General features: G+C 45.4%; 8 protein-coding genes across 8 annotated transcripts; 5 read left to right on the top strand and 3 right to left on the bottom strand.

Moving 5' to 3' along the window:
- Window positions 1-120: 120 nt before the first annotated feature.
- On the top strand, window positions 121-2,150 carry BDBG_09116 (uncharacterized protein). Its single transcript, XM_002620512.2, has 2 exons — window positions 121-1,049; window positions 1,280-2,150. The coding sequence occupies exons 1-2, from the start codon at window positions 956-958 to the stop codon at window positions 1,429-1,431; spliced, it is 246 nt and encodes an 81-aa protein (XP_002620558.1). The 5' UTR covers window positions 121-955; the 3' UTR covers window positions 1,432-2,150.
- BDBG_09115 (uncharacterized protein) lies at window positions 1,645-6,301 on the bottom strand. Its single transcript, XM_002620511.2, has 6 exons — window positions 5,707-6,301; window positions 5,523-5,642; window positions 5,146-5,448; window positions 4,278-5,099; window positions 2,773-4,175; window positions 1,645-2,608 (listed from the first exon to the last, which is right to left on the bottom strand). Exons 1-6 carry the CDS (start codon window positions 5,836-5,838, stop codon window positions 2,518-2,520), a joined length of 2,871 nt encoding a protein of 956 aa, XP_002620557.1. The 5' UTR covers window positions 5,839-6,301; the 3' UTR covers window positions 1,645-2,517.
- A 123-nt stretch (window positions 6,302-6,424) lies between these two features.
- BDBG_09114 (uncharacterized protein) lies at window positions 6,425-7,573 on the top strand. The gene is made up of 3 exons (XM_002620510.2): window positions 6,425-6,591; window positions 6,673-6,989; window positions 7,058-7,573. The coding sequence occupies exons 1-3, from the start codon at window positions 6,577-6,579 to the stop codon at window positions 7,164-7,166; spliced, it is 441 nt and encodes a 146-aa protein (XP_002620556.2). The 5' UTR covers window positions 6,425-6,576; the 3' UTR covers window positions 7,167-7,573.
- Window positions 7,574-7,576: 3 nt separating this feature from the next.
- On the top strand, window positions 7,577-11,305 carry BDBG_09113 (CHY zinc finger domain-containing protein). The gene is made up of 3 exons (XM_002620509.2): window positions 7,577-9,151; window positions 9,205-9,569; window positions 9,629-11,305. The coding sequence occupies exons 1-3, from the start codon at window positions 7,601-7,603 to the stop codon at window positions 10,251-10,253; spliced, it is 2,541 nt and encodes an 846-aa protein (XP_002620555.2). The 5' UTR covers window positions 7,577-7,600; the 3' UTR covers window positions 10,254-11,305.
- On the bottom strand, window positions 10,554-15,069 carry BDBG_09112 (uncharacterized protein). The gene is made up of 4 exons (XM_031723877.1): window positions 14,790-15,069; window positions 13,511-14,710; window positions 12,736-13,441; window positions 10,554-12,676 (listed from the first exon to the last, which is right to left on the bottom strand). Exons 1-4 carry the CDS (start codon window positions 14,890-14,892, stop codon window positions 11,488-11,490), a joined length of 3,198 nt encoding a protein of 1,065 aa, XP_031581235.1. The 5' UTR covers window positions 14,893-15,069; the 3' UTR covers window positions 10,554-11,487.
- A 99-nt stretch (window positions 15,070-15,168) lies between these two features.
- On the top strand, window positions 15,169-16,523 carry BDBG_09111 (kinetochore protein spc25). Its single transcript, XM_002620507.2, has 2 exons — window positions 15,169-15,515; window positions 15,692-16,523. Exons 1-2 carry the CDS (start codon window positions 15,284-15,286, stop codon window positions 16,234-16,236), a joined length of 777 nt encoding a protein of 258 aa, XP_002620553.1. The 5' UTR covers window positions 15,169-15,283; the 3' UTR covers window positions 16,237-16,523.
- Window positions 15,987-19,508, bottom strand: BDBG_09110 (WD domain-containing protein). Its single transcript, XM_031723876.1, has 8 exons — window positions 18,975-19,508; window positions 18,286-18,900; window positions 18,163-18,199; window positions 17,772-18,056; window positions 17,456-17,640; window positions 17,200-17,293; window positions 16,891-17,077; window positions 15,987-16,749 (listed from the first exon to the last, which is right to left on the bottom strand). The coding sequence occupies exons 2-8, from the start codon at window positions 18,286-18,288 to the stop codon at window positions 16,563-16,565; spliced, it is 978 nt and encodes a 325-aa protein (XP_031581234.1). The 5' UTR covers window positions 18,289-18,900; window positions 18,975-19,508; the 3' UTR covers window positions 15,987-16,562.
- BDBG_09109 (septin like spn2) lies at window positions 19,471-22,398 on the top strand. Its single transcript, XM_002620505.2, has 6 exons — window positions 19,471-19,977; window positions 20,118-20,246; window positions 20,325-20,406; window positions 20,475-20,612; window positions 20,669-20,882; window positions 20,939-22,398. The coding sequence occupies exons 1-6, from the start codon at window positions 19,842-19,844 to the stop codon at window positions 21,275-21,277; spliced, it is 1,038 nt and encodes a 345-aa protein (XP_002620551.1). The 5' UTR covers window positions 19,471-19,841; the 3' UTR covers window positions 21,278-22,398.
- Window positions 22,399-24,030: the final 1,632 nt, after the last annotated feature.

Here is a 24,030-nt window from a genome sequence, read left to right as displayed (position 1 = left end):
TAAAGTTATTGGGATAATAACTTCAAAAAAAATCTACAATCACTGACAACCACAGCACTGCTGCATGCAGCGCTACCAATCTAGAGAATTTCTCCATAGTAGAGAAGTTGTATATATATAGCCAGCTGGTCATTCTGCCATTCTAAGAGTCAATAATTCATTTTTAATATATCTGAGTTACACATACAAATCTCTAGTGATTCTTTGTACTGTACCATTGATATTGTCCATATTCTCTCACTATAGGCATATAGAACTGGTTGACCAGCCAAACAACTGTCCTTATATATACCACCAACCCGAGAGCTTCTATGACGTGATTTCGGCCGCCTGACTAATATAACCAGCTTATATTTGGTATTTAGTTGGAAGATCTTTGGCCGAACAATGTTCCCCAGTCTTCTCTGCGAGATAATTGCGTGTTTCCTCAGATATCAATGCGGGCATTGCGGTGTTTTTGCGTGTTTTGCTTACCAATTCGTTTATCCAAGGGAGATAAGTTGCTTGTGAGTGTGAGAGAGAGAGGAAGAGAGAAGAGAAGCAGGCGAAGCCTATCGGATAAACGAATTGGAATCACTGGAACGATGCTGAACCCTAGTTACGTTTAAGTTATTACGGATTACGGAATAGAAAGAGGGAATTAATTATGTTTCAGAAAAACAAACAAAGCATGGGCAAGAAGCCTGATAAATATTAACCAGGCGGACGGCGGGGGGGAAGGGAGGGGGATTGATTAATTAATTTCGGTGTAGCAGATACCTCCTCCATAGTATTTAACTACTCCCATCCCCATCCCATCCCTGTGTATAATATAAATATAACAACACCCCTACGTTTCCTTTGGCCTCCCCTCTGTCGTTCATCTTTCCTCGACTCTTCTTCTTACCTTACTACTACGGACACCCGCTCCAGAGACAAAAGACAAAGAAGAAAAGATAGCAAAACGAAAGCAACAATGACCGACACACAACACGAGTACAAATTTAACGTCACCATGAGCTGTGGCGGCTGCTCAGGCGCCATCGAGCGCGTCCTCAAGAAACTTGACGGTAAGCCCGTGTCTCTCTCTGTGTGGCTTTCCGCTGCGGGGTAGCTAGCTGGTTTCCTCTCAATCAATTCCCCTCAATCAAAGAAGATATACATACTGCATCCCCTCCCCGAAAGATACCTACCTACCCAAGAAGAAAACTAGAAAACTAGAAAAAAAAAAAAAAAAAAAAAAAAAAAAAAAAAAAGAGAGAACCAGAACTAACCCCCCCTCCCAAAAAAAAAACCACAGGCGTCAAATCCTACACCGTCAATCTCGAATCGCAGACCGCAACCGTCCTCACTGAACCTTCGCTTGAATACGACACCGTGCTCGCCACCATTAAGAAAACAGGCAAGACAGTCACTAAGGGCGAGGCTGATGGTGTGCAGAAGGACGTTTAAATATGGACAATTATATTTGGAGAAAAAGGTATGGGGAGGTGGGGGTAAGAGACATATCGGGGTATATCGCCGCGGCACATGGTTGGTAGTGTTGGTAGTTGATGGTTTGGCGACACGGAGCGGCGCGTGGGGGTTTGTTACATTACAAAGGTTACGATTATAGGTGAAGAGGGACTTTCATTGCAGTTGACGGACGGTGGAGGGAGCGAGAGAGCGCTGGATTATTTTTCATATTTTGAAATAGGTGGAATCCCCTACGTTCTGATAACTATGGGGAGGGTTTTCCTGCCTTCTTTTTACGAATGTGGCATCAGATCAGAGGCAGAAATACCAGAGGGAGAGGATAGATAGGGTCAATCTCATGCCTTGCCTTGCTCTCCGGGATTACTTGCACGCTATCACCATAGCAATACAATATCTTTAGCCAGCTATCTTTAAAGAATCGTAATATTTGTTTCTTAAAACTAGTTTGTTTGCTCTAGTTAAACATTTGATAGATGCTAACTATCACCTCACCAACATTTATGTCAGTTAATAGCACTGTACATACAAAGAAAATCAAATGGATCTCCTAGGCGATTAATTAATCCATATAAATTGGCTCCACTGGAGTCTCAAGGCAGTATGTACATGCATTACGTCAACCCTCTCCGAGGCAATTGGGTATCAAGTAACTACTATACAGCATTGCCGCGGGGAGAGAATGACACAAAAAGTAAAAAAGACAACAATATGGAACAAGAAGAGCGGAAACATGCAGAACTAGTCCGAGGGAGCCGGTGGAATCCGCCGGCGCGTAACAGAAACTCCTCCACAAAACTCCAAACCAAACAATGCGTTCAAAGTTCCAACCCCGTCTATTATCGTAGTAAACCCGTCACCGCCTGGCCTCCCGCATTAAGGCAAACCCAACACCAACTCAATAAATACAGAGATTATAAGATTAAATTCTTTCTTTCAAGGAAAAAGGATATATGGTAGAGAAATTCAGCAGAAGCATGCTCAGCTCATGAACGTGTCGCGCTGAATCAAAAATGATTCATTTATTCACCCAGAACGATACTTGGGCGTTCGTGGGACATTCGTTCATAATAGCGGCGAGCTACGAGGTCTCCATCTAAGGCCGCCGTCTCGGAGTACCACGTGGTGCTGCATGCCATCGTCGTCGGGGTACCTTCTAACGAATGTTTTCGTCAGTGGGTCAAAACAACAGCACAAAAAATAATAATAAAAGAAAGAAAGGAAAAGAAAGGAAAAGAAAAGAACATGATCGATGTTAATCGATTGGGCGCTGGAATAGATCTCATTTTTAGGACATAAGCCTGTCAGCGCATTGCATACCGTCCATCGTCATCAATAGGTAGCCGAACTACTCGCGAATCATATAAAACCGAAGAAGGTTGGGGAGGATTCAAAGTTGAACAGCCAGTTCGGGGAGGGGAGTTTGGACCAATATAAAATGTATCGTTGGGCTCATGAACTGGAGCTACTCGGGAGGTGAAGGGCTGTGGTGAATGCGGGCGATCCGCCTGAGATTCAGCTCGGACTCGGTCGTACGCCTTGAATGCACCACGGGGTACATATCTTGTCTTACGAGGGCTAGCTGGACGTGCTGGCCCCCCCTGTGGTTCATGGCTGATAGATCCATCTGCGTCCTGCAAATTAACAGGACGTACAAAGTCGTGAGAGTGAAGACTGGAAATTCGAGTATTTTCATCAGGAAGCAACTTCCGCCTGATAGGCGGTTCTTGTGTAACAAAAACTGGACGGCTGGCATCCCTGAATGAACTTGGACCTCTTGGGTTTACAAAGTCCTCATGGTCAAAAATTTGAGGTTGAGGATGATTGAAACTGGGAACATGGTTAGGTCTGACGGGTCGACCGTCATTCCTGACCATCTTAAAACTAGGTTCATCAGATGCAGAAACAAAGCGAGGAGATTCTAAAAGATTCCGGCTGGAAAGGCCGTGACGAGCCTCATGGAGACCAGGTGCTCCATATCGATGTCCATGTTCGGGACGATCAGATAAACCACTAGAAAAGTGTGAACTTGAGGGAACAGGATCAAAAGGCCTTTTAGTACCAAGTGGAACTCGCTCAAGATGGTGGCCCAGATCTTCACTCCGTTCATTTGATGAGAGTTGTTGCTGCTCCGTGTAAAAATATGAAACATCCGAAAGGCCTGGTTTACGATAAGCTGGGAAATCGTATGGCCCCTGTGGTAAGGATATAATAACTCTGTCTCGACCTCTATCCATAGGAGAGCTCCCACGTATAGTATTATATTCTACTCGTCTTTTTTGTGAGATGTGTCTGTCTTCGTTAATGTTAATTACGTTCATCTTGCCTGAGACTTCCTCAATAGGAGGATTGGCTGGCTTCATGTAGTACGGTGGGAAGTCATCTGGAACCCTTTTTCGAGGTAGTAGGTCCGGTTGTCCCACTCCCTGGTTTCTGAAACGGCTAGGAAGCTCTGGTCCTTCAATTGATGGGAGCACGCGCTGCTCCTGATACTCACTGATATCCCCTCCACGGCGGGAAGGGGGATGCAAATTTCCGGTAGGTATACGGAATCTCCTTTCATCAGTGTGCGTTTCTGGTAAATTGGGGGATACAAGCGTAGGAGGTAACTGCTTCGGTTGTTGAACTATTCTCTCCTGTTCAGGCCATGTGTTGATGTCGGCTCTCTCAAATACAGCACCATCAGCCAACTGGATCCGATCAGGTGGTCCCGGTCGAGATTTCTAGTTCCATGGTAGGTTGGCTGCTGTTAGTTTCAAGGGTTAAGTAAAGATAGGGAGAAGAGGAGGACTAGTCTTATTGTTAGCTTAGACAAATTAACTTACATTCGGTTCGAGAAAATACGGGCGGCTATCCAATGGTGGGTGATCCGTTGAGCTCAGAGGTTGGTTAAAGCGTGCTTCGTTAGTAGAATCATTGGGCCGTGCAGTGCGCGTTCCGGGGGGAATTGGTACATGGACAAGAAGTGGTCGTGTGTGGTGGCTATTGAGTCTGGTCGTTTCCTGCAAGGTGTCCTGCATGGTAGGAGGAACTGAATAGCGTTCGACCACACAATCATCAGGCCTAGTAGTATTAGGTAAATATTCGCCAGCCTTGTACCGGTCTCGAGCTCGATCCCAGGCTTCATATCGGCTAAAGCCCCTACGATCGGCTCTCTTTTTGTCCGCAGTCCTTTTCTTTCGCGAAAGCTGGGGTATGAACCTGAACCCAGAGGGAGCTTCATCTTCAGAAAAATCCTGGGCGGCCTCACGGTCACCAGAAGGAAGGTGTCCATAATTCATAGGCCTTGTTTGAAGCTCTCCTGCTAGGGCACTACTCGACACGATCTCAACGCTCGATTGTCGACCCTCTCTGGAGAAGCCCTCGTCGGCAAGGTCACTCTCATCTTCATCATCTTCGTCATCGGAAATAACGATAACCTCTCGGAATACATCTTCTAAAACGGTTTTGCCATTCTCATCATCACCTCGCCATTGAACAAGCTTGGCAAGAGTTGGCTCTTCAACTGCTGCCCTGGCATCTTGAAAGGAAGTAATCCTGAGTAGCCGATCGTAGTCAGTATAGACGTGACGAATATGAGCTACAACAGCTAATTGCACACGGCGTGCGAGGGGCAATTCGACGGCAGTCCCGACTTTGCGTTTACCCTAAAAATTGAGTCAGCAACGAACCCCAGCGTGGCAATTAACACACCTTTTGGAACGCCGTTTTGATTATCCGGTTCAAATCTTTCGTCGGGATGCTAGGGAATAAATCCTTGATTGCATCCTTCGCCTCCACATTGATTGTATTTTGGGATACCTCGGAATCAGCCCGTCGTTCCCGACCAAGACCCTTTACAGGATATTGAGAGGACGAGTATGGTACAACTTTCCCCGTCGACGAAAGAAATAGACCCAGTTCCATACATATTGTGGCCACAACGACGCTAGGGAAGTGATAACCAATCCTATGTACTTGTTGAGAAAGGTCGTGCATTCGTTGATGAGGTGTTGTCTAGCCCAACCAGTCAGTGAAAAGAACACAAAAGTCAAACCGGAACGAGAAAAGCCGGAGGACAGCCAACAAACCGAAACAGCAAAGACTTGGAGCCCATCTTGCCGACACATCTCCTTGCATGCATTAGTGAACTTGGGGTTGCCGGCAGGTATAAAGGTATAGCCAGGGGGAGCCTTGGCCTCGAAAGAAATCTGTGGTCCTGTGTTAAAAGAGGACATTTTCAAAAGTCCGATATTGCTAACTCAAGTCACATACAACACTGCGAAGTTTCTTCTTTTCCTGGGTAATGCTCTCCATAATAATTTTATGTTTCTTGGGTTTTAGGACTCTGCTTCGAGTCCGCATGGCGGCTTGCGCCGACGTGACTCGAGCAACGACCCTCGTCATATTTGTCGCAAGGAAAGGTATTCACACGGTGCCGGTTATAATTCGTGGCCTAGCACATACTCCTTGCGACAGCTGTGCACATCACAACTATAGCGCTAATGGTATGGGCGGTGTCAGAAACACACGAGAGTATTTGTGAACAAAAACAGAAACTTGGGAAACCTAGATCATCAGTGTGGACTGTGCATGAACAAACGCTGAGACTCAACAAATCCAGATATAAGATCTAGCATAATCATAGACATGCAGAGATTCTATGTTCTGAACTCAGTAAAGACGCCGTCGTTGACAGAAACGACGGCAGATGTCGCGTTGAGACAGAGCGATGAGTGTGAGGCTGGGAACGACGGAAGGTTGAGGTTGGGAAGATTCCAAGGTTGGGCTAACGCGAGCCCTAAACCGGAAGATTCCAAGGTTGCTGTCCCGCAGATCACGTGACTTCAAACCGTGATTTAGGTCGTATTAGGAATAGCGTGGGATTAAAATATCTTGGCACGCCAACATCGCAGGGAGCAATTTTTGGCGGGACTCGTTATTGCTTGAGCTCTCTTCGGTACAACAAGGCTTTCCCGTATCGAGGAAGGGAGCTCAAGGCAGTTGGATGGATTAAATAACCGTTTTTCGAGTTCATTGAGGTCCACCGCTGTGCCGCTGATGTTATTCTCGGCCTGAGATAAACGTCTCCGCTGCTTTCCGCAATGATACTGGTTTGGAACGCATGCACCTGCGACTGCTGCCATGGCCATGTCGAAAGTTAGTACGATACCAACGATATCTCCCTTTCTTTTATAAAAATATTTTAACTATCTACATTGTGCTCATTTTATGCCATAGATATTGCTTACTGTCGCTGCGCTCGAGGCCCAATCTCTTAACGTCGCCGTCCTCCATGCTTATAGACATCTCTACCGGACCGGCCTACAAGCCGTACGCTATTCGAGCCCTGCACGTCACGTCCTCCTCTGGACTCTTCGGAAATCTTTTCGAAATGGCACGCCGAATGAGTTCGATCCACGGAGAGTTGTTAACACCCTTGAGTTTCTTCGACTTGCGTCTAGCTCCACGAGCACTGAACACAAAATCGTTAAAAATCTGCTGCACGTCAGATTCTGGCAGCAGCCACATAAGCTTGCGGAGGGAGACCCCAAGTTGTAAGATTTTGTTTCTCCCCAGAAGGAGTTGATATTTGCCCCTTCTCCATATCTAATAGTCACACTAGTTTTGGCACCCAAACCGGAGCACGTGCCCAAATGAGGGCTATCGCATACAGGCCATTTGAGATGACCTTGAAGATGCTTAATGAAAGCCTTGGTCTATGTCTTAAATGAGAAAATAAATTGGATATTTACTCCCATCGGCCCATCCAATTTCTGTAATAAGCTACCAAAGACCTAATTGCACCTCAAATCTGCAATGGAAATGAATTGGAAGCCGCGATGTCAGCGCGTCAGGCGCATTTGGAGCGCATTTGAAAAGGGTATGATGTCTAACGACACAAGTACATGAAGGATGAATAAAATCTCAAGTTTTAGCAGGTGCATCGACAGAGATACCTTTCTCTCTATCTTTTGCTAGCATGACGGTTGCGACAAAAAGTAGCACCGTACCCTATAGCTAGATTTACCAGCCAATTCCGTAGATGGACTAACCAATCTGGGAATTAAAATAAATAAACACGTCAAATGCAATAATGCATTCCAAGCCCAGGTAAATCCTAAAATTTATAGAATGCTCTTATCTTGTGTGCTATATATAATAATGTATGTACATGTACGGAGTACATTGCATCGAATTAGGAATGGATAGCTGCACATGTCAGGTGCTTGGTGTCAGACGTCAGCCGCAACTTTTGCCCTACACCTTCCTCCTCTCCAGCACACAACCTCAACATCCACAACTGGACTGGAAATGTGAAGAATTGGAGATATATACATACTTATATAATAAATACACTGCTCTGCGTGTCTTTTATTTGCCGTTCTGCTTAATGAGCAGCTATTTTTCCTCTTACTTGTCCGAATCACTGCTCCGGAGAGCCCGCCAACTACAAGGATCGCTCTCAGATCCTACAGATGCGGGGCCAGAAACCCAGCAAACTGGCCCAGAAACGGAGGAACTTAGAGGTGGGATAGTTGGTGCTGACATGGCCGATCCTAATCGCTCGATTGAGGGAAGCCACATACCCAGCCAAAATGAGGTTTCCATTGCTATCTCGGAGGACGTATCGCATTCCTCGACTACCCCTCATCATGAAAACGCCTACGCGGATCTTCGTTCCGAGATTGGTGTGAGCCAGCTATCGCCCTCACTTCTCCATTTTCCGGTAGAATCGCATGCTGCGGTCCTAGAAGACATGGACGGTACCGCTGGGCGGCATTCCGCGGACTCAAATAATAGAGCCAGGCAAACTCCAACTCCAAGGTCAGGGCCTGTTCTTATGGATTCTTCGTCCAATTCCCTGTTGAACCTTAGGAGAGAAGATAGGGAACGAACTAGAGATCTCGACGAAAGGAGCGGCGGCCAGAGTGACCCATATGTTGTCAACGATTTCAACTGGAATGGGAAAGCCATATCAACATTGCCGGAGGATGATGGAATGCAGTCCTTGAGAGAAAGGATACACAATATTCGGGATGCAAAGGTTTCTAATGCGGAAAAGGCCAGGTTGATTCATGCCCTTATGACGGAGAATTATAATTCATCTCTGAACAAAAGGTATGGCCAGTCACGTTCGCCTGGAAGCTCTCGCGATCAAGAGCGGCCGTGGACTCCTGTTTCGCATGGCAAACGATCTTCAGGGCACTTTACCGCGACTCCTACCTCGGTCACGTCTGCTGCTTCACTCGAGTTGTCCTATCATCTCACTGATGATGATCTACGACCTAGCTATGCACCTCGACATGAGTCATCATCTGATCTTACTGCTGAGAGCATCATTTCGTTTCCGAAAGAAATCGCGAATGACGACGCAGTGGAAGAGGATAATCTCCAACTGGGTTGTCAACATTACAAGAGGAGAGTAAAGCTTCAATGCTTCACATGCAAGTGCTGGTACCCTTGCAGATTTTGCCACGACCAAGCAGAAGATCACGTTTTAATTCGAAGAGCGACTCAAAACATGCTCTGCATGGTTTGTAGCACTCCGCAACCGGTCGCGCAATGGTGTAAATCGTGCGGTGTCCAGGCCGCTTGTTACTACTGCTCGGTTTGCAAGCTCTGGGACAACGACAGCCAGAAAAGCATTTACCACTGCAATGACTGCGGGATTTGTCGTATTGGTCAAGGTATTGGCAAGGATTACTATCACTGCAAGGTATGTCTTGTTCTCATTTGGATAAGTTTGAGAATTAACTGACGGCCAATTAGACGTGCTCTGTCTGCATACCTATCTCTATCCAGCAGACCCATAGATGTATCGAAAGATCAACGCAGTGTGACTGTCCAATCTGTGGTGAATATATGTTCACCTCTCCAGAGACTGTCATATTCATGAAGTGCGGCCATAGCATCCATCAGAAATGCTTTTCCCAATACTCAAAAACGTCCTATCGATGTCCTATTTGCAGCAAGACTATTGCAAATATGGAGGCACACTTCAGAAGCCTAGATCGTACAATCAATGACCAGCCAATGCCACCGGACTTTAGGGATACAAGAGCTCTTATATCTTGCAACGACTGTTCCGCGAAATCTGCTGTTCACTACCACTGGTTGGGTTTGAAATGCGAAATGTACGCCAATATCCTTTTATATACTGTTCATTAACTTATTTTGCTGACTATTGTCGCAGATGTTACTCGTACAACACAATGCAGATACGTCTCCTCACTGCTGGCGATCACAATGATCAGAACACCCACAGTCATGAAACCAATGGAGCCCGGGACATATCCCGTAACATTTCCATACCAATTCGCTTGACCAGATTGCCGCAAAGCTCTGACACCCAAGCACTGGCCGAAAGTACTCTGCTGTCAACTATGTCAAGGTCAGTCCCGGCAAACGATCCCAATCCCAGCCTTGGGACCCCTCAGCCTGCGGACCAAACAGCAAGCTATCGTCGATCCTTTTCCACTATACCTCCACGAACTGTCCCTGCAGTGATCGGGAATTATTTCGGCCTTCATCGCCGGAGCGATTCGGTATGGTCGATTTCGAATCCTCGTAGTGATGAGAATAAGAACACAGCAACCAATAACGATAACGATGACATCGACTTTTGGGGTAGTAAAGCTTTCAGGCCTACGTTCGGGATATTTGGGGATGGAAAGGACGATGACGAAGTGGTAATACTGGAAGATGAAAGTGAAAGCATCGATGGCTCGGATGCCTCTGATGATGACGAACATCAAGAGGATACAGACGAGGAGGATGAAAGCGACATTGATGAAATAGACATATTCGGCCATCGCTAAATGAATGCGACCGGGAGAACTCACCTGACTTGGGTTTTTTTTTTTTTTTTTTTTTTTTTCTACGGCTGAAAGAGAAAACCGAAAACCACAACTTGGCTGGGTAGCTTTATTACTTGGAACTGCTGTTTACGATCGACGAGAACGAACGGTAGAATTCGCTCTGCAGTGACAGATATCGCACTCCATTTTCTCCCCACATCAAACCACCTCCTTTACCTGCCAATAGCATCAATTCGGCCATTGTCCCGTTCAGGTTTTGGATAACTTATATCCATATATATATATATATATAAGACCAATTCACGGAGTCGTCGTTTCCCTTTCAGGTCAAAGGGAAAACGTCAAATACAATAACTTACATGCATGGCCCACACTAACCATGCATATATTCACTACTTACATATGCATACATAAATTTATGGCATAGCTTCTAGCCTTGGATATATAGTACAACAGAGCTGTATTCTCAAGCTCATTATCGTTATAATTACTACCATCCTTTACGGCCTGTCGCCGGAAGTCCTCGCTCCCACGGCCGAAAGCGCCCGCGCACACACCTATATATGCGCCGTACAATCCTTGTTCCGAGACCTAAAGTGATTTTTGCGAGGACTTTACTTCCCCAGAAAGGAGCGAGTGGGTGAGTGGGCGGGTGGAACGGATTGGGACAGGAGAGTTGGTGGGATAGCCACGCCCGGCGGCGGGGTGGAGGCGGGGGCGGATGGAGAGAGGTTGGGAAGCGGGGAAATGCCCGGGTAGGAAGGGCTTTCATTATGTATTTACATTCATGCGGGTTTTTCCCTGTTGATATTATTTTTCCGCATTGGTTATATTGATTTTACATTACTTTGTATTCCTTGCTGGTTGTTTCTTGCTTGGGTGCGTTCTTGCTTTTAGGCACGTTAGCCTCTGGCTGCCTACGGATTCTCCCGTGTTGATTAATACGGTGATGAGTCGAGAGGTGGAAATAAGACAACTTGCAAATATTCTTGGATGGGGTTTTTTATACATATAGGTTAGAAATGATTAACGAAATGATTAACTGTGCACGTTTATATCGTTAACGATAAAGCGGATTCAACATAGTAATTAACTACGACAAGGGTGAGAAAAAGAAAAAAAGTGTGCAATTCACACCACTCTCAAATAGGGGGTCGACAATCGCCGATCCTTAGGAAAAAAAAGAAAAAAAATCGTCCAATGTAACTAACCCATGAAAGATCCTGCTTCCGACTTAAAACCCGGCCGCCCTCTTCTTCTTCCTCTCCTTCGCAACCCTCCTACTACTCGCGTTTCTACCCGCAAACACCCCACTCTCAACCTGTGTCATCGGCACATCCGCTTCCTCCGTAACTTGGCTACTCCATACCATCATCTGTGAGCTCGTAACCGCGCCCCTGTCCGTCCCCGGTCCCAAAAATGACCCTTGACCCATCCCCCGGCTCGACTGCTGCTGTTGCTGACTCCCCCACATCCGCACAACCGGCACCTGCGAAGCTGAAGGGGTAGGAATAGAAGAAACAGAAGCAAGAGTGGGGGTAGAAGCAGGAGCAGTAGCAGTAGCAGATGAAGACGGTAGATAGCTCTGTTGCGATTGCTGCTGCTGACGTCTCTGTAACCGCCTCGCCTCGCGTCTTTTTCGCCGTCGACTGGCCGATTGGCTTTCGGTCTCCTGCTCCTCTTCGTCACGGAGCGTGCGGACCGTCGCTTGCCAGTCGTAGGCTGAGGGGTTTGTGCCGAGTTTCCAGTGTGAGAGGATGTCAGAAATGCGGCGAGGGAGGCGGGGTTGGTCGGGTTGTTTTAAGGAGGTGTAGAGGCGGAGGGTTGCGTATGGGGTCATGGTTGTAGCTGTGGTTGCGGTTGTATTTTGAGACGATGGTTGTAAGAAGCTAGATTGCTCCAGCTCCTTCTGTCCACCAGAGGAGGTGGTGGTAACTGTAGGGTTTTGCGATTGAGTAAATAATGGTGCTTGGCTGGGCCACGGGGCCGACGAGGACGGATGGGAAGAAGAAAGGTCTTCTTCGGCAGTCTCGGAGAGACAGAGACCAGGATCGTGTGGTTCGGGAATCGAACGTCTAGTTAGAACGATTCTTGAGAGTATCAGTTGCATGACGATGTTTCGTATGTTTTTTTCTTTGGCCATTCGGATCTTGTTTGGGAAGTCGCCCGGGAGAGGGAAGAGCCAGTCGCGGACAAGGGAGTCGTAGAGTTTAGTGATGTTAGTGGGTATCATCCTGCGGGAACCAGTATCGGGTATTGAGATGTTCGAGGGTGGGTAATATGACATCGGTAGATGAGTGATTTCGTATCCAAGGGGTAGCATATTTTGCACAGGATCCTCCAGACGCGTCACAAATCGATCAAAATCGTGAGTACTTCGATCAATGTCATCCAAAAATGGAGAGGATGGGAGGATATCAAGCCTGTGTTTGAGCAAGGTTAGGATTATATCGCTTAATTCAAAGAGGGGATATACACGAACATTGTTCTGGAGTTCGATGATAATGCTGAATCACCCAAGACTAATTCCTCAAAGTTGGCAGTCAAGTCCTCCAACCAATTGTTAAACGTTTGGGATCCCTTCTCAGACATGGTTGACCTCCCTCTGTTTCCTATTTGCTCAGTAACAGCGGAGGAAGCCAACTCATACAGATCAACCCAGTTCTCACCATAGGGAGAAGCACGTATTAGTTGTTCCCGGCTATTTCGACTTCTATTCCAATATCTCCTCCCCGCGTACGGTGGCAGTACTACCGCATTCAAATCATCCACTATGAAATCATCATCATCATCAACCAACTTTGAACTTTTCTCCGTTTTCACCTGTGGGGGAGTCGAGCTAAACTGCTCGTAAGTTTCATCCCCACCATCCGCCTTCGCCACGTATAAGGACTCAATAACTTCCAAATTAGAGTGCTGGCCAATAAATTTGACGAGGGTGAGGGTTTTGCTGCCATTGGTGGGGTCGGTAACGATGGAGTTTACAATTTGCTGAAAAATCAAAGACGAAAAGTAAACGCCCTCTGGCGAAGGTTCCAGCGCTTTCGGATCACGGTTGTTACTAGTAGGCAGCGGAAGGAAGAACGGATCGGCGACTGATAATGGAATCGATGGGTCGTCTGGAGAAAAAGCAAAACGGAAGACTTGTGCCATATTGTTCAGTTGCGAGTATATAATGAGGGACAAAGCTACAACTAATATTAGCACACCAGTGATAGAGAAATAAATCCATGCTTAAGGGAGGTGAAAAGTAGTACAATTTTGGATCAGCACTGGAGCCAATTGAAGGCTGGTATCTTCTGGGTCCCTGAAATGGCGCCAAGAGAGTAGAACGGTTATTTCCTGGCCATCTCCTCGCTGGCTGGACGATGAGAAATCATCGGAATTAACATGTAGCCAAAGTATTTGCGTCGTTGTGAGAACAAATATATTTGAAAGATTCGACTGGCTCCTTTTAATGTCCAGAATCCACTCAGACTCCTGCTGAATGTTAACGTCAACGGCGTAGTGCTGCATGGGATCAGTCTCTATTCGATACAAAGCAATATTCCGCCTATCGCAGACCAGCAACTTATGAACATTTCCCACCCATGAAATCGCAGCCCATCCATCGTAATGATCTCTTTTGGTGCGTTCACCGTCCAACCTACCAGATGGACCGGGGTCTGCGTGCCAATAAGTGCTCTGGCGTTGCTTCCCTATATCCCAAATAGTCCAATTCCCCAAGCGATCGACAACCGCTATCTGTTGTTGATACCATGGATTAAATGTGATGTCAGCATGCGGGACTCCACCGGTGCTGGAGATGGGAATTTCCAGAACCGGGTTAGCATCTAAACGAGTATCTTCTAGGTTTTCTCGCATGAAATCCATATCGTCATAGTGGACAGAAATTGGAAGCTTGTTCCGCTGAGGGCGGAAGACAATACTGGACTGTAAAAATCGCACGGCCAACCATGTACTCTTTTCATCCACAGTTTCCGCAAAACATATTTGTTGCACAGGCCCAGCAGTCCCCATCCACAGTGCCTTCTGCCGGCTGTGGAGAGTAGGGACTTTCACCAGGCCATCACTGTCCGGGGGCCATGCGATTCCCTCATCATCCAATTCCACAAGCTGAATAGACGCAGCGGAGTCACCACAGACAAGAACTGCTATTGGAACAGTGGAATCACCTCTGCCGCCACGTCGGTCAAGGTTGATCGCATTCCCAATGGCCAGGAGGTTGGAAACTTGAGGGTCAAACTTGGCCACTGCAGCGGTGATAGCCCGAGATGAAGCCTCATGTCGGCGAAGGAGGCCCAAACCCGGAGCCAGCTCCGGCCTAACTTTCAGCAAAGCATCTTCATCTTTGTTGGTTAACAGCCTGTCGCTATCCTGGATTTCAATCCGAGCGCCGGGTGTTGCTGGAGCTGGGAAGGCGCATTTAACATGGCCGTAGAACACGAGAGAAGGCTCTATTGTGTTTGCAGAAGTAACATATTAGCCATAATGAAAGTAGGCATATACGAAAATGAAAATGGCTATTGGATTTACCTTTATCGATCTTGCGTGAAAATTCCCATACTTGTATATCGGGTAGATAAGTAGCACTGCCCAAATGCCCGTATTGCAGGGTGTTTGTTCGATGGTCACCCATTTGGTTTGCATCTAACGTGGGCTTCTGGTATGCGGGACATCATATCGGGCCAATTAGATCAGTCCGCAATTAAAGCTTTTTGACAAGCTCGTTAATGTAAGGTGCATCAGGACATCAGACGCAATCCCACGCGAGTGTGTACGGAGTAGAAAATTGGTAGATGTCAGACGCAAGAAAAAACAATAAATTAAATGGACGTTTTTTGCGCAGGCCGAGCTAACCGCCCGATTGAGTTAGCGTCGGTCGCCCGTTGCTGCCGCAACCAGTCCGGCAAATCGTCATGAACGCGAAAAGTGAACCCTCCCATTCGATATAGATATACACCTCGCTCAACGCCAACTCGCAAGCACTATTGTCATATCACACATACGTCGCAAGGCTATCTGCAACAATGTCGATGCCCTTCGAACCATCACTATCTACAAGTGGCATGCGCCCGCCGCTATCGTCGGCAGATGCCCCGTCAATGGCGGACCAGCTACCCAGCATCAACTTCGGCTTCGAGGATCTACGCACCCGCATGGCACAGTTCACGGCCAAGTTCGACAGCTTTATAGAAAGGGGCAGGAAGCAAGTTCTTGAGGAGAGAAATCAATTCCGCGTGAACCTAGCTGAGCTGCAAGGTATGATTTCATGTTTGGGTTATTTGACACATCCAAACTTCCAAGCCTTTCAATTTTTATTTTCAGGAATATAAATAAGTCTTTTAATTCTATTTTGCGATTCTCTCACTGTAACAAAAATTAAAATTAAAAAGTAATAATACTAATACTATGACCCATTATTCCTATATTTACAGAGGACCGCCGCCTAAAACAAAAAGATATCGAAATCCTCGACCTCAAATCCCAAACCCACGCGCAGACCTTACAAAAGGAAGCCGCAGAAGCTGCCGAGATGCACGAAGCCATCACTGCCATCACCGCCCAACGCGACGCCCGCCTCGCCACCCGCGACCGCTTCAAGCAACAAATAGACGAGACCCAAAAGACCATCAACCAGCGCCTAGAAGCCCAGAAGGCGCACGCCAGAAACCTCGATGCCCAGGCGCGCCTGAATACGCCCGAGCTGGAGTTCTGGCAAGATTACCTGTGTCTGCGTATTGAAGGGGCTGGGCGCGAGGATCGGCTTCGGATTGTCTACACGCATTTAGTGGAGAAGGATTGGGAGCGGGAGGCGTGGTTTGAGCTGGGAACGGCGAGTAGGGATTATGAAGTTTTCCATTGCCGGCCGAAGCTAGAGAGGGAGGCGGTGGAGCAGGAGTTGATGGTTGTGAACGATGATAGGGATTTTGGGGCTTTTTTGAAGAGGATGAGGAGGTTGTTTGTGGCGGCTTTGAAGTGAGGGGATTCTGTACATTGGGCATGTTTGTCTTCTTTCTTCTTTGATGATTATTGTTGGATGGGTGTTTGAGGGAATGGTTTAATGACTATATTTCGTTTATTATTAACGACTCGGGGCTTCTTCCCCTTTGCATGTCTATATATTTGTTGTGTCTCATTAAAACATGACCAAGGACTGAACAATTCCCCCTATTAATTCTTATTCTGTCGCCTCACCTCCAAACCGGAGCAGCATTTTAATATCAACGTCGTACTCGATGAATCTCCACCCCCTCATCTCGTACGAAATACCCTTCATCCCGTCCCTTCCATTTATATTTTTCATTCTCATCCCCCTGTAGCCTCCCGATAAAAAGTGATACGCCCCTTAGCATTCGCCGTGACAAACTTCTCAGCCGTCGCTCCAACTTTTGGCAACCACTTCGCACTCCATATAGCCACATCCGACTCAGAGTGCGTCGCCACACACGCCCTCCGTTCAATCGACCACACTTTAACCCTGCCATCGAGGGATCTGCCGGTTCAAAGTGTTAAGGTTAACAATAATGAGAGCAGGATGTGTCTGGAGTAGGATGACAATCTGATAGCTATAAAATAGCAAAGGATAGTGGGGTGGAACGTCCTAGATAACAAAGAAAGGAGGTAAGGAACCTACGAGCTCAAAAGAAATTCTCCGGTATGACTCCAGTCCAGAGAGGTAATCCAGGACGTATGCCCCGTTAATGTAGCTACCTGCTCGCCAGAGGACGTTTCATAGAGCTGAATTACTCTGGAGTCGCCCGCTGCTGCGAGCAGTTTTCCTCCCGGCGAGAAAGTTACGGCTCGGACAGGTAAGACTAGGCCTGTATTGTTCGCAAATCTTGTTAGCTAGCTTTCTTTCGTTTCTTTTAGTGATAAGGGAAGAGGGAGTTATGTCATGGTTAACTCATCAAATAGGTAGAAAAGGGGTTTCTATTTCACGTACCGGACAGAGAATGTATCATCCGCCCCGTCTCATTGAGGAAGATATAGACGTTCCCATTTTGGTGGCCGGATGCTGTCAGGCTGCCGTCTGCCGACTAGAGATGGGGATGCCATTGACGACAAAAACGTGTGAGCGTTATAACCTCGACGGGGATCTGGGGATATATACGGAGAGGACAGAGTAGGGAGAGGGAGGGGAATGCAAAACGTAGACGGTCATCGCCGTCAAATATAATTCCAGAACTTTTAAAACGCACCAGGTCAATACACATGCCAAAGCTACCCTTCGTCTCCAGGTCGCGGATCTGAGACACCTTACTATCCTCCCCGGTCCCATCCAGGTGCCAGACTTTAATATGTCCATCCAGCGTCGTGCCGGCGAGATACTCGCCATCCGAAGAGAGTGCGGCGGCCCATATCTCGCTGACTTTCCGCTTGGTGTCTGCGTTGCATATATACAATTAGCCCGAATTCTCTGTTCCATATGTATCAAATCCCAAATCAAATGCCTTTCTATTCATCTCTAAAGAAGGGGAGGCATAAAAGTAAAAGCTAGACTGGTTTAATACATACCGCCCTTCCCACCAGTCGCTCCACCAACCCCCTCATCCGCGACCCACACCCCGCCCGCAACGGAAGACCACACCTTAACCTCCCCTCCAAACCCAACGCTCACAAGCCTTGTGCCATCCCTGCTTGCAGCTAGGTGGTGGCAGCCAATCTTGTGCGCGCCGTCGATGGACTGGGCTAGGGGGAAATCTGTCTCGGCGGTGGAGTGGACTTTGAGCGAAGATGCGCCCGAGCAGGATATCAGTTGGCTCGGGGTTAAGGCGAGAGAGAATATCTCGACGGGGTGAGCTGTCGATGTACTTCTTTTAGCTGGATACTTTTATACATATATATATAAATGTATTTCTTGATGTTGGGTTTTGATATTTAGGAGCGGATGGGGGGGGCGGTTTACCATTGTCGATTGTATGTAGGGTCAAATATTGCTTTGACTATTTTTTTACCCCCACGCTGTGTATTAGACGGGATTTATGTTTGATTGAATGATTTATGTATTAGACTTTGGAGGATGGCCTACCATGTTTATGGGCTTGAGATGTGTTCTATCATGGTGATGTGGTGTGGTTTTGCTTGTTGTGAGGTGTGGAATTGTTGTTCTATACCAAGTTTGACCCAAAGACGTCAGTGAGAGGCTTCGAGAGTTTTTGCTGATATTTAGTTGGGGGGTTCGGATCCGCTAGGTACGACAATGATTTTTTTTTCTTTTTTTCGATTACAAAAGATAAGTATGTATTTGCTATTATATCACTGTTAATATTACATTACACCTTCATCAAATTTAAACGTAGTGATATTTCTTTACAGTTAAATATCTAGAAATCTATGGTCGATTGGCTTTCCGTTGCAATATTACCAAGAGTTTATAGACACCGAGGCGAGTAGCTGGAAAAGTAATAGATAGATAGAGAAAAAGATATAAAATAAAAATACAATTGTATCGTGATATCAAATCCAAAACGCCAAATGCTATGCCCACAGAAAACCCACTCTTTATATATTCCTTTGCGCGGGGCGTTATGGTACAGCGCATTTTACCTTCCCAAAAAGCATGATATACAACAGAGCGTAGAAAAAGAAATTCACGAGCTTTGAGCCGTCTTCTTTTCCGCATCTCTCCATTCCTGTCTTATTTCTTCAGGGCCACCAGCCCGTTAGTCAAAGGCACACTCATCCAAGGTATATATCAACGGAGCCAATAAAACTCACCGCTGACGCAAGTCGGACACAACAAATGCGCCCTTTTAGTCTGCCCACAGCTCGAACAGGTATTCAGATCTAGGCGGTCCTTCAAAGCCTTTCCGGCCATTTGTCTATGTCTCTTCTTCATATGGGAGGTCTTCTTCTTGGGCACGGCGCGCAGGACCGAGTCCCAGATATCAGAGAGGATCGCGGGAATTCCGAGGGTGATGGCTGCGGGAGCGGCTACAGCGGCTACCAGGAAGGAGTTCGGGGTATGGGTATATCGTAGCAATTGGCTTGTTGTGTGTGGGAATTGGAGGGAGAGTCGGGGAAAGAGCCGGGAGATCATCGAGGCGGAGGAGAACGCTATTGGGAGGGACGACATCTTGCGGTGGTGTGTTTGGGGGCCCCAAGGTGACCGGGGAGGGGGAGCGCAGGCGTGTATATAAAGTCCACGGAGGGCGGGCCGGTATAATAACCTATGGAGGAGACGTATATCGTGATGGAGAGCTAAATTGGGTGGTGGTGATGGGTTGTCCGGCCGAATTGGTTGAAATAAAATAGTTTGAGCAAAAATGAGGCCCGAGTCGAGTGGAGGAGAAAGAGCTACAGTGACTCGCTAGTCCCAAAGAAGCCTAGCGCTGGTTCCCCCTGACCAACGCTCAAACAATCCAGAAAATAATAAGGGGCGTGTTGTTCCTAACTACTGCTGTTGCTTCTCTCTATCTCCTGTGTCTGCTTCTGCTCCCTCTTCGATCCCCCCCCCAGCTGCTGTTCCCGCTCATCTTTTCCCGGCTGTTGTCGTTCTCCTTCACTCTTTGATTCTCCTCTTTACTACACCTCTCTCTGTGTTGTTCTTGATCTGCTGTTGTTGTCTTCCTCCTCGCTCTTATTATGGCTTCACCACAATCCCCAGCTTCTCCACAGAACACCGTCTTCCCCAGAAGCCATGTTGGTTTTGATAGTATCACCTCGCAGATCGAGCGGAAACTACTGAAGCGTGGCTTTCAATTCAACGTCATCTGCGTTGGTACGTGCGGTGCCATACCTTTGTTCAGACTGTCCCTCCCCCTCTACATGAATCCGGGTTTCGCGCTGGCCACGGCCTAGAAAGTTCAATTCCAACCCTTATAATGGACATTAAATACTGAATATCGGCGATATCTTTAGGCCAAACCGGACTGGGCAAATCGACCTTGATCAATACCATCTTCGCCTCCCACCTGATCGATTCCAAGGGTCGCTTGAGACCAGATGAGCCTGTGCGTTCAACCACCGAAATTCAAGCTGTCTCCCATAGTACGTTCTCCCCTCTCCAAGCACAAAAATCTTATATAAATAAATATGTAAATACTTATTCTATCTCTCCCCCAACAGTAATTGAAGAGAACGGCGTGCGTCTACGATTGAACATTGTCGACACCCCCGGCTATGGGGACCAGGTCAACAATGATAGATGGTATGCGAAGCACGCGAAACATGGGACGAATAATGTTGCGAATTACTTGCTGATTGATATCTCTGCAGCTGGGACCCAATTGTCAAGTATATCAAGGATCAGCACTCCGCCTATCTCAGAAAGGAGCTTACTGCTCAGCGTGAGCGCTATATTCAGGATACACGTATCCATTGCTGCCTCTTCTTTATCCAGCCCTCTGGACATGCGTACGTAGCTATTTCTCAATGCCTTTTCAGCACAGCAATACTAACAGTAAAATCAGCCTGAAACCAATTGATATCGTCGTCCTGAAGAAACTTTCCGATGTTGTCAATGTTGTGCCTGTCATTGCCAAATCCGACTCTTTGACCCTAGAAGAGCGATTGGCTTTCAAGGAGAGAATCAAGGAGGAGTTTGCCTTCCACAATCTCAAGATGTACCCCTATGATAACGATGAATTGGATGACGAGGAGCGAGCTGTTAACGCTCAAATCAAGGTAAATCTACTTACATTTTACTCAAAGAAAAACCCGCCATCTAACACAACGTGCAGGACATCATCCCTTTCGCGGTTGTCGGAAGCGAAAAATCCATCATCGTCGGTGGTAAGCAAGTCCGCGGCCGCCAGAACCGCTGGGGCGTGATAAACGTCGAAGACGAGAACCATTGCGAATTTGTCTACCTCCGCAATTTCCTCACGCGCACCCACCTCCAGGACCTAATCGAGACCACCAGCCAGATCCACTACGAGACCTTCCGCGCGAAACAGCTGCTGGCATTGAAGGAGAGCAGCGCCACGGCGCATTCAGGTGGCAGCCGACCCATTAGCCCCTCCGCAGACCGGGAATTGAGCAGGAACTCTCAAAGAATGACCATGAACGGCTATAACTAAAGCCTTTTCAATGGCGATTATTGCCCAGGTAGCCACCTAACTCAGCCTTTTGTCGGAGGAATTTCTATTACCCACCTTGTATCACCTTCCTCGTTGGATGCAAGTACTCGTTGACTACACCCGAGCGACGAGCAATTGGGCCTTTTCTAGAACCCAAGCACGCAACTTCTCCTTTTCTTCTTCCATCTCCAGGCCATACTTTTACCGCAAGTCTCCTTACCGATATCCCTTTATAACTCTTTTCTTATGTGTGTGTATTCATTTCATTTCCTTCCTTTTCCTCTGCCTTTTCCACTTTATTCCGCTTTACTTTTTGTCACTTGCCCTCGCTGGAGCTACTCCACCTCTCTTCTTTTCCCCCGGCTCTGGCGATGACTGTGCTTTGGTCCGACACATTTTTCCTTAACCAATTTTTGCTCGTAATATTTTTACAGAAGAGTAGAAGGAAAGACGGAACGGAAGGAGCCCGAGCTAGCGACACAAAATATATGGCGAGCAAAGTTTCAATTTTCCCCGTAATGTCCTTCAGCAAGTCTTACTTATTTATTATATCCTTAATTATTTCACTGGATTGTTTTTAACACGCCCTTCATTTTCTTCTTTTTCCTCCTCTAACGTTTCCTTCAGCTCTTTTTCACTTTTTCTTTCCAGTTTGCTTTCCTACCATCCGCCATCAATAGCTATGTTTGTTTTGTTCTATCTTTTTTTCCCTGTTTTTATTCGTTTTTCTGTAGGTGTAAAATGAGAAACAAACTAAAAGGTAACCCTGCCAAGCGCACTCACTCTCTCTAGTGAGTGCACCCTGTAATATCACTGTGCAACTGTAATGATGGAGATGTTCTTAGAGTAGTTGGTTGTTATTATGAGAAGCTAGCTGCTACGTGGCCTTTTATAGGGAGCTTGCGATCGCCGATCAGCAAGCGTGAGGCGGAAGCAGTTGGCCTGCAAGGGAGGCAATTCAACATCCCCCTTAGCCACCACTCTGAGTCTCTGCCTGAGTAGACATTTGCAATCCAGCAGAGCAGCTGTATAACTAGGAAATGAGATCTACATACAAGATTAAGAGTGTCATCTGCTGACAATTTCACAGAAGACTGACAAGAATTAGAAGATAAGATAGAAATAAAAGAACCAGTAAAAATGAATAAACTACTAAAGAAGTAGTTATTATTATTATTATTATTCTTTCATTATAAATGTATACAGTCAGAGACTATGATATCTACCTGAAAACTTTTAGTTCTCAGGGTTTCTCTAGTATCTGTAAAGCTAATTATTATACATTTGTCAGTTTCAGATATATAAAATTAGAAAATTTCAGCTCAGAATACAAAAACCTTTTATAAATTGCAGAATTTTTTCTTTCTTATGAAGAGAAGTATGAGCATTTTTCTTCTGAGTATTTTCAGAATTTTGAGCAGATTTTAAAACAGCAGGTTTAGAAACAGCAGATTCTGCTACTTAAGTGTATTTTTTTTTTCTGATTTAAAGAAGAAAAAGAAGAAGAAGAGTTAGTAACTATACTAGAAATTTTCAATGTTTTTTAAACTGTATTTAAAATTTCAAGTTTAAACTTAATTATCTTCTGTAGTTATCTAGTCTGAGTATGAAGAATTAACAGAACTTCTTCATTCATCTCAATCAGATACTGTTTTTCAAGAATTTTACTGACTTTTTCAAGTTCTTATATTTCAAGAACTTGTTATTACTCTATTTTCTCTTTATTATTATTATTATTATTATTCTTCTTCAATTATAGATGTATGCAGTCAGAGACTATGATATCTATCTGAGAACTTTTAGTTCTCAGAGTTTTTTCTATATCTATAAAGTCAACTATTAAGTCTATTATACATTTACCAATTTCAGATATGTAAAATCAGAAAATTCCAGCTCAGAATATAAAAACTGTTTATAAATTACAGTATTTTAACACCTTCTGATACTTTGAAATCATTTGATAATATCATGACAAAAGAAAAGAGAACATAGTCTTAAAGATAGACATATTAAATAAATAGATAGAAAAGAATAGAAAGAAAAAAGTAAAGTAAAGAGAGACTATAATAAAATAAATTATTAAAAGATAGTATATAGCTGTATTAACAGACTATATCTAATTAATTTTCTTCTCTTCATATTTAGATATTTCTGAATTTTATTATTTTCTTATAGCTGCTTGAGTTTCTGATAGAAAGTCTATTAAGTATTTAATTTCTATCTCAGTTAAGAATAAGAATCTTATATTTAATTAATTTAAATTATACTTCTCTTTCAATCTGACTCTGAGACTATTGTATAATACATAGTATATTACAATATACTCAGAATTTTTATTTGTATTGTAGAATGAGCATTCTATTGAATCAAATCTATTATTAAATCTTTGTATATAAGATTTGAAATAATCATGTTCTAGTTTCAGCTGAATTATAGATGAGAATATTTTTTTTTTACATTTAATTAATGTAAGAGGCCTACGCCGAATAGATCAGTATAATATATAGGTCTTATATAATAAAGAGAAAAATGTTAGAGAAGGAAAAGAAAGAGAAAGTGTGAGAATCAGTGATTAAAGTGAATATTTATATGTGTATATGATGATGTATGCAGTGAAGCTTCAGAGTGAAAGAATCTATATATATTTATAGTGACTGAGAATCAGTAATCAAGAATGACTGAGAATCAGAGCATATGTGTTCAAGAATGAAGTGATTAAAATCTGTGAAGTGTAATAGAATAGTCTATATAAT

The sequence above is a fragment of the Blastomyces gilchristii genome, assembly GCF_000003855.2.
Source record: "Blastomyces gilchristii SLH14081 genomic scaffold supercont1.35, whole genome shotgun sequence".
NCBI classification, from domain to species: domain Eukaryota; kingdom Fungi; phylum Ascomycota; class Eurotiomycetes; order Onygenales; family Ajellomycetaceae; genus Blastomyces; species Blastomyces gilchristii.
The sequence above is the reverse complement of the archived record's forward strand: the minus strand, read 5'-3'. Positions and strand labels throughout refer to the sequence as shown.

What these genes read in the sequence shown, in the direction of transcription:
- BDBG_09113 (XM_002620509.2), top strand. Translation starts at nt 7,601, where the DNA reads ATGTACATGTACGGAGTACATTGCATCGAATTAGGAATGGATAGCTGC. An exon ending in AGGATTACTATCACTGCAAG is followed by an intron (nt 9,152 to 9,204) that starts GTATGTCTTGTT and finishes ACGGCCAATTAG; the next exon opens with ACGTGCTCTGTCTGCATACC. An exon ending in TTGGGTTTGAAATGCGAAAT is followed by an intron (nt 9,570 to 9,628) that starts GTACGCCAATAT and finishes CTATTGTCGCAG; the next exon opens with ATGTTACTCGTACAACACAA.
- BDBG_09115 (XM_002620511.2), bottom strand. Translation starts at nt 5,838, where the DNA reads ATGACGAGGGTCGTTGCTCGAGTCACGTCGGCGCAAGCCGCCATGCGG. An exon ending in AGAAGAAACTTCGCAGTGTT is followed by an intron (nt 5,643 to 5,706) that starts GTATGTGACTTG and finishes ACAGGACCACAG; the next exon opens with ATTTCTTTCGAGGCCAAGGC. An exon ending in TCAAAACGGCGTTCCAAAAG is followed by an intron (nt 5,100 to 5,145) that starts GTGTGTTAATTG and finishes CTCAATTTTTAG; the next exon opens with GGTAAACGCAAAGTCGGGAC.
- BDBG_09114 (XM_002620510.2), top strand. An exon ending in GCGGAGGGAGACCCCAAGTT is followed by an intron (nt 6,990 to 7,057) that starts GTAAGATTTTGT and finishes TAGTCACACTAG; the next exon opens with TTTTGGCACCCAAACCGGAG.
- BDBG_09112 (XM_031723877.1), bottom strand. Translation starts at nt 14,892, where the DNA reads ATGGGTGACCATCGAACAAACACCCTGCAATACGGGCATTTGGGCAGT. An exon ending in TCCAGTGCTGATCCAAAATT is followed by an intron (nt 13,442 to 13,510) that starts GTACTACTTTTC and finishes TATTAGTTGTAG; the next exon opens with CTTTGTCCCTCATTATATAC. An exon ending in TCATCGAACTCCAGAACAAT is followed by an intron (nt 12,677 to 12,735) that starts GTTCGTGTATAT and finishes GCTCAAACACAG; the next exon opens with GCTTGATATCCTCCCATCCT.
- BDBG_09109 (XM_002620505.2), top strand. Translation starts at nt 19,842, where the DNA reads ATGGCTTCACCACAATCCCCAGCTTCTCCACAGAACACCGTCTTCCCC. An exon ending in CAGGTCAACAATGATAGATG is followed by an intron (nt 20,407 to 20,474) that starts GTATGCGAAGCA and finishes ATATCTCTGCAG; the next exon opens with CTGGGACCCAATTGTCAAGT. An exon ending in CTGTTAACGCTCAAATCAAG is followed by an intron (nt 20,883 to 20,938) that starts GTAAATCTACTT and finishes CACAACGTGCAG; the next exon opens with GACATCATCCCTTTCGCGGT.
- BDBG_09116 (XM_002620512.2), top strand. Translation starts at nt 956, where the DNA reads ATGACCGACACACAACACGAGTACAAATTTAACGTCACCATGAGCTGT. An exon ending in CGTCCTCAAGAAACTTGACG is followed by an intron (nt 1,050 to 1,279) that starts GTAAGCCCGTGT and finishes AAAAAACCACAG; the next exon opens with GCGTCAAATCCTACACCGTC.
- BDBG_09111 (XM_002620507.2), top strand. Translation starts at nt 15,284, where the DNA reads ATGTCGATGCCCTTCGAACCATCACTATCTACAAGTGGCATGCGCCCG. An exon ending in GAACCTAGCTGAGCTGCAAG is followed by an intron (nt 15,516 to 15,691) that starts GTATGATTTCAT and finishes CTATATTTACAG; the next exon opens with AGGACCGCCGCCTAAAACAA.
- BDBG_09110 (XM_031723876.1), bottom strand. An exon ending in AGCGACTGGTGGGAAGGGCG is followed by an intron (nt 17,641 to 17,771) that starts GTATGTATTAAA and finishes TATGCAACGCAG; the next exon opens with ACACCAAGCGGAAAGTCAGC. An exon ending in TTGGCATGTGTATTGACCTG is followed by an intron (nt 17,294 to 17,455) that starts GTGCGTTTTAAA and finishes CCCCATCTCTAG; the next exon opens with TCGGCAGACGGCAGCCTGAC.